This window comes from Meles meles, chromosome 1, assembly GCF_922984935.1.
Source record: "Meles meles chromosome 1, mMelMel3.1 paternal haplotype, whole genome shotgun sequence".
In the NCBI taxonomy this organism is placed as follows: domain Eukaryota; kingdom Metazoa; phylum Chordata; class Mammalia; order Carnivora; family Mustelidae; genus Meles; species Meles meles.
The window spans coordinates 55,233,789-55,240,845 of record NC_060066.1 but is presented as its reverse complement, the minus strand read 5'-3'; the positions used below and the strand labels follow the sequence as shown (position 1 = coordinate 55,240,845).

Here is a 7,057-nt window from a genome sequence, read left to right as displayed (position 1 = left end):
GGCATCAAAGCTGCGATACTGGTATAGACCAGAAGGGCTGGGGAGAAGTATAACTAGGAGACAGAACATTTCCTGGGGGATTTTAAATATAAGTAATCTATATTTAAAATATCATGATTTTAGCGAGTAACAGAGTTGGGGGGGAGCTGAACAAAAATCACATCCTAATTTAACTATACTGAACAAATTAGAAATGATACTTCCCAGATTTTTCTTTAAAAGTTTTTCTAATGCAAGAATTCTGCCCATCTATTGTTGATGTCATTAATCCATGGTAATACCTATAATGAAAATAAATGAATAATTATTGAGACCTTCCAAGATTCTTTGTGATGAATGATATTATTTTCTTCATAAGGGAAATTTATGGGCCACATAAAAAAATTTTTGTTTTCTAGGGGTAGGAATATAACGAATGTAGGTATAGTATGAAAGTATGCTGGCACTAATGACCCTGATGTTTATTCTTTTTCTTATTGCATCAATTCAAAATAGAAATGAGTTTTCCTGCATTCATTTTTCTCCATACAACTGGTATATCATGATCATTCCATCCTGTTTCCCAGGAATATCCCATTCCACCTGCACTATTTCCAGAAACCTGTCACCTTGAAGGGGTTTAAAAAGAAAACCAAAATATTTCTTTGGAAGACTTTACGTAATCCTGAAAATGACCCTCCACACCCCCTCCAAACAAAAAGAAACCCTTAGTAGCCAAATGAGGATCCACAAGCTGATCCTGACATACACGTGTCACAGGTCCCCAGTGCTCTCCGCAGAGCCAGCAACAGGACTGGCCACTTTAGCAACCCTCTAAGCTTAGGTACAAGTAAGAGAATCTAAGGCAGTCTGAGCACAATGCTGTTCAGTAATGCTTTAATGCCATTTGAAATCACGGTTGCTAAAATTAAACTGACACTTGGCAGAAATTACCATAACACTTTCCATCATGGCGTCATGACAGGCAGAACGTGTCTGCGTGGCACAGGCGGGTGATCAGAACGGAGCAGTGCGTCCCGGGAGGGACCAACATGGGAGGCCACATGGAGAAAGTCTGAGGGAGAGCTAAAGTTGGAGACCCACAATCTCCAAAATCCCTTTGGAGAGACCGAGAAGTCGCAGTTCAAGTTCAAACTCTGAACTTCTCTCTGCCTTCCTGTCCTGTTTTAATTAGAGCAGGGAGGAGGAGCTCAGTGATCCGGCAACAAAAAAACAAAAAGGCAGGCTCTATTGTGTCATCTGCCCAAGTGGGTTTTCTCCTTCTCCTCCCCACCAATCTCAGGATTAAGGTGAACTTGTTCCAAACCAGGAGACAGCACTCCTGCACTGGCAGGGGTACTTTTAAGGCAACGGAAAGGCACCGCTCTCCCCCTGGGGCCCACGCTACTGTCTCTGTTCCAGCAGCATCTTGTTCTAACCTAAAGCACATGTCAGTTTCCTCACTACACAGCTCAGGAGTCCACTGCAGCGAAAGGGTTAAGCAAATTCCTTGCAACAAGACAAGGAAAGACTCCTGGAGCTGTGCAGGTGCAGAATTACAGCCTGCCAGAGCTCATCATGCCCAATTCCCCAGCCCCTGCACGGGGTATCAGAGATAGCAATGCTAGGCTTTTCTTGTTTTCCAGCTTAAAAAAAAAAAAAAAAAAGAAAAGAAAATGAAACAAATTTTCTGTTCTCTCAGCACAGAACAATGCACACAGTAGATGCTCTCAAAAAAAAAAAAAATTGTTGAGTGGTCAACATGGTGTTCGAAGATTTCATAAGGGCTTTTTCCCACCCTGCAACTCCCAGCGGGACTTGAGGCTTCCTAGCCCCCACAGGGCCAGCTCAGGGCAGATGGGCCAATGCAACAGTCAAAGGGCTGTGTCTCCTGGTGGGAGTCAGGCCAAAGCTCGGCACCATAATGGAGTCACCTTATTCAGCAGCAAATTCACAGAGTTTAGGATTCCAAAAATAATGAAGTCGTTTGACATAAGAAAACTGGTGGCCAGGCAAAATGAAAAGGAGAGAAAATTTCTTTTCTGAGCCAAGAAAGGGAAAGGCCAAGGTATGTAAGACATATGCAGCGAACAGTTTGTTCTTCCTTTTTTATTTAGTCACAACACATCAGTACAACAGAGGCCAAACCCAGTTCAGTGGAGGTCGTTTACATTATACCTGCTAAAAGAATAAAGCTGTAAAATGATGCTTTTCTAGCCTGAACCAAATTAAATCAAAAGAAGGCCGGAAAGCCCTTTGAATATCTCAACAACCACATGTCCATGCACCGAAAAGGAAAACACAACACTAACATTTCCAGTTAAAAGAAAACCTAGCAGTTCTGGGAAGAAGTAGGTTATGCATTTAACGGGTTCCACTGGACTGTTCCATTGACCACTTGCACCCCGAGATCACTTATCCATGTTAACACTTGTGAATTTGAGATCCGTGAGACTGGAACTTCATTGCATTGCTTGGGGCTGGTGAATGCAGGCATATTCTATGCAATTATCTTCCGTCTCCTCCCCACCAACTCCAAATGAGGATCTGGCCTACAAGTGGCTCTCTCCTCCCTAAGCCAGAACAGCCAAACCCTGGCAGATGACACCAGTTGGTCATATGGACTCAGGGCACCTGATGGTTTATACACTCACCTGACTGCCACAGGAGGCAGGGAATTAACTCATCTTTCTTGGATAAAGCTGATCATCTGATTTGTCAACGCTTTGTTCAGAAATATAAAATTCAACATAGATCCTTCCCCCCCTCCACAAAAGAATATTATTCATACAACACCTTAATTGTCAAAATATTAACAAATAGCATCATGTTAACATTGAACTTAGTGGTTTGGAAAATTAATTCTAAAAACAGACTTCAACTATACAAGAAGAAAAACAGACCGAAATACTAAATGTTAAAATTCCTCAAACTTTGAGGCGAAAATGGGATCATTCTGAGACAGAGAGGTTTACAAAATAATGAGGCATAGAACAAACCTATTACCAAGTGTTGGTTTATACTCACTATTTCAATTTACTGTTGGGAACAAAATTTAACAACTAGTGTTTTAAAAACTGCTAATACATGACATGATAAAAAAAAATTTAAAAAAGAAAAAGTAAACCAACAAACCTTTAGTCTTTCAACAAAATTTATCTGAAAGTGTACCTTTTTCCTTTTTACTGTTACTGACGACTTTAAGGTGATGTTGGCAACAGCCCAGCTCAGCTGGGATTTTAAGTGTTCCCCTCCCTCATTCTACAGCATCAGTTCTTTAAAAAGCTCCAATCTCCGTTCCCCAAGGTCTATAGGGCTTGCCAAGGTTTGCTGCCTGCGTGGGTGCCGAAGGGCTCAGTGCATTGGGAGACAGTAAGTGAAAAGAACCAAAGGAGAAGGGGAAGGCCGACAGGGAAGCCACCGAGGAGAGCAGGGGCGGCGAGAGTTTGGAGGCGGTGGTGACCACAGGGAGCACTGGTCCGAGGCCGCCGCTAGGGGGCGCCCGCAAAGCGGGCGCCTCCGGATGTGCCGTAGCCAACCTGCCCTGGTGGTGTGGTTCCGTGGGCGAGGCCGTGGTGCCAGTGTTCCCGTGGCCGTTCTGGGGCAGCAGCAGGGGGTGCGCGACGTGCGGGTGATGTCCGAAGGCGCTCCCCCAGGGAATGTGTCCAAGGCCCGCGTGGGCCCCGCTGGCCGCTTCCCGCTGGGAGGCGTAGTTGTTAAGATGTGAGACCAGTCGAACTCGAAGCGGGTCAGAGGCATCTAGTCCTTCAATGATGCTCAGATAACGGGCAACTTCGGCCAGACACTCCCGAAACCCCAAACTCCGATAGTCCATTGCAAGGGCGTGTGCGTCAAAATAGCCTGAGGGAAAGAACAAAAGAAAAACCTCAAGGCTTTGCTCATTTCCCCGCATGCCTTCAGTACCAAAGGCAGCCCTTCCTAGCAAATAAATACGTACAACCTTAAAAAACGGCATGCACGCGTTCTTATGAAGGTCCCAATATTCGGGAGTCGACCAAAGTCTTTGCATTAATCAACAGAAGTATGTCTTTGCTAATGCAAGTTCAAAGCCCAATTAGAAGCTGCTGAGCAGAAAGTGGAATTATACCCTACCAGCAGATGAAACTATGTTCATTCCTTTAATGTTTCCCCCCAACAACAACAAAAAATACATCAAGGACAGAGAAACCACAGAACAGTGAAATTCATTAGACACACAGATGTAAGTTATCATCATGGAGCTTTTAGGCACTTGGTCCTGAGTAAAGCATTTTCCGGCTGGAGACACAGACCCTAGTCTCCTATCTTCTGTTAGGTTTTCTCTAATTAACCACAACAGGTTTCTTTCCTCAAGAGTCATGTAGGAGCTTACTTTTTAATGCTGTCGATAAAATAAAGACCATATACTTTAAAAAAAAAAAAGTAAGTCTTTTTCTCAAAATGTCAATAAACAAATATGGTGAAATCTACCTGATCTTAATCAGGACTGTTACAACTTTAGGGCACCTCACACATAAAAGTATTCTCCAAAAGAAGGCGCATTAGCTCACTCTGAAGAGGACTAGGGTGAGGAACTCACTGGAGAAGACGTGCATTTGCAAATGCTTTGACCGGGGACTGTACACGCCACACCATTCTCTCCCCACCCCCAAAGCACGCAGCAAAAAAATAAGGCAGCGACTGCACCAAAGCTGGCCTGCAGCGCCTGCTCATTCTACCCAGAACACTCCCGGCCACCACTAGACTGTGACATGTACCTTTCCCTCCTGCAGTGTGCAGCATTTTCAGGTGATCCACGGTCATCTGGAGGATTTCGGCTTTTTCTAGCTTAGCAGATCCCTAAAGAAGAATATGGCCAAAAAAGAAAAAAAAAATTATTTGGCACCAAGTGCCATTGGGGGAAAAAATTAAAATAGATACGCAAGTATATGCTCTCTAAATCATAAAAGTACAAACTAAAGCAAAATGGGTTGTCTTCGCAAAATATGTTGGAATCCGTATGTGATTCATCTCTAGCACAAGCAATATGGTTATTTTTCGAGACACAGATGAGGTTCAGATTAATGAGGGTAAGGATTCCAAAGGTATGGACAGCTACGGTGAGAGCTCTACGCACTTTTCTCCATTACCTGCTTCTCAAAGGCACTGGGTACCAGCCTCCTCAGCTCAGACAAACTGTTATTAATCCGGTCCCGTCGGCGCTTCTCGATGATCTGTAGAAAGCAAGCAAAACAAAGGGGGATATTTCCGTCAAGACTGTGAATTTCAAAATGAAGCAAGGTAGTTCTTTCCATTAATTAATAACAAAACAAAACAAGAAGCACTGTAAAGAGACTCACGCCTCTTCGTCGTTTCCTGGCCAAGATCTGTGAAGATGTAGTTGGGGACATGGAACCTAGAGCCGAACTCAAGTTTCTGAATGAAGAGGGGAAGAAAAAAAAAAAGAAAGAAAGAAAGAAACAAGAATCGCTGTTAAGCGAGGGGAGGTGATATGAGGGGTCTCCCCCACGCCCTTCCCGCACTCAGACTGTTTTGGCAACTTGGGTTTGGAAGCGCCTCGGGGGTCCTTCACCCCGGACGGCGTCCGGACCGAGATGCGCAGAGGTCAGCGGAGGGCACCGACGTGCCCCGGGCCCTCGCCCGCTGTCACCGCGGCCAGCCGACGCTCGCCTCCTGCCCAGGTTCCGCGCGGCCGCGGCCAACTCACCCATTCTCATCTGCACTCTCCTTTTCCACTTCGATGGTCTCGTCCAGCTCGCTATCCGAGGAGCTGTACTCGGGGTGGGCTCGCTTCATGCTGGCTGCGTGGGGGCTCCGGGGGAGGGTTGGCGCGGCGGGCAGGGAGGAGTTAACAGCAGCGGCGCCTCTCCGCGCTCGGGGGCTCGCGTTCCGCACACACTGATCCCGCTCACGCTCAGCCTCCGGTTAAAATTCAACCATCCCTTTCCCACGCTGCGCCCCTACTCAGGTCCCGGGGGAGGGCAGGAGGGGTGGAGGAGGCGGGCGAGGGGCGGGGGGGGCGGGGCGGCAGCTCCAGGGCAACAGCCTCCCCTCCGCCAACAGGCTTCCCGCTCCCTTGATTGGCAGCCGCTCCGGGGAGGGACCAGAATGAGGCTCAGGGCGAAGGCGAACCCCGCCCCTGCCCTGCAAGCCGGCCCCTGCCCGGCGGCGGTGCGTCGGCTCCGCGGGGGCTCTGCTGGGTCTCCGCTGCTGGGGGGGCAGAGGAGGCGCGGGCGGCTGTGGGCCGGCGGCGGGCAGGCGGGGGAGGCCGGGCCGGGACACAAGCCCGCCGGCAGCCGCGGCCCCGCCCCGCCCCGCGCGCCCCGATTGGCCTGGACGCACGCCAGGGCCGCGCCTGCAGCGCCGCCGGTGAGCCGCACGCGCCGCGGGCCGTGGGAAAGTGCCGGCGCCACGGCCGCCAGCCAATCCGGGCGGCCGGCGGCGGCGACGGCGGCCGCGCTGGCGGCGGCGGCGGCGGCGCTGGGCGTCCGCATGAATGGAGAAGAATGGGCAGGCGGGGGAGCGGGGCCGCGCGAGGGCGCCCCGGCGGAGGCTGGGCGGCCGCGGGCCGGGCCCCCCGTGTGAACCTGTAATCGGAGTCCCGGCGCCGGGCGGCCCCGGAAACCGCCGCCCTGCGCCGCGGTAAATCTCCGCTGCGGGGCCACCCGTGCCCGGCGGCGGGAGGCGCGCGCCGCTGGCGGAGCCGGGCCCGATGCACCTGGCCGGGTGACGCGCCGGCCGCTCCGTGGGGGCCGCAGGGCGCCGGCGGGGAGCCGGCGGGGAGCAGAGCCCATGCACCGCCGCAGTGGCCACCAGCAAGACGTGGTTTCTGGGGATGTCGTTTTCCGTTTTGGGGGCGGACTATGTCCCCACATGCAGCCAGTCTCGTTCTGCAGGGCTTCCCATCCTCCAGAGTGGAATGAGTACCCTGTGCATCTAATTTCCGGGCAAGTGCAACGCTTGTTTTCTCGGCTGTCTAGGTGGAAAAAAAAAAAAAAGACCCCTGGGGATATCCATTATGGGTTTTTTTCTGTTGTTGTTTTTTGTTTCCAGGCTTTGGCGGCCAGATCTCTCAGCG

General features: G+C 50.1%; 1 protein-coding gene across 1 annotated transcript; it reads right to left on the bottom strand.

The window, feature by feature from the left end:
• Positions 1 to 2,079: 2,079 nt before the first annotated feature.
• HEY1 (hes related family bHLH transcription factor with YRPW motif 1) lies at positions 2,080 to 5,967 on the bottom strand. Its single transcript, XM_045996557.1, has 5 exons — positions 5,687 to 5,967; positions 5,319 to 5,394; positions 5,109 to 5,192; positions 4,737 to 4,818; positions 2,080 to 3,840 (listed from the first exon to the last, which is right to left on the bottom strand). The coding sequence occupies exons 1-5, from the start codon at positions 5,773 to 5,775 to the stop codon at positions 3,257 to 3,259; spliced, it is 915 nt and encodes a 304-aa protein (XP_045852513.1). The 5' UTR covers positions 5,776 to 5,967; the 3' UTR covers positions 2,080 to 3,256.
• Between the last annotated feature and the right edge of the window lie 1,090 nt (positions 5,968 to 7,057).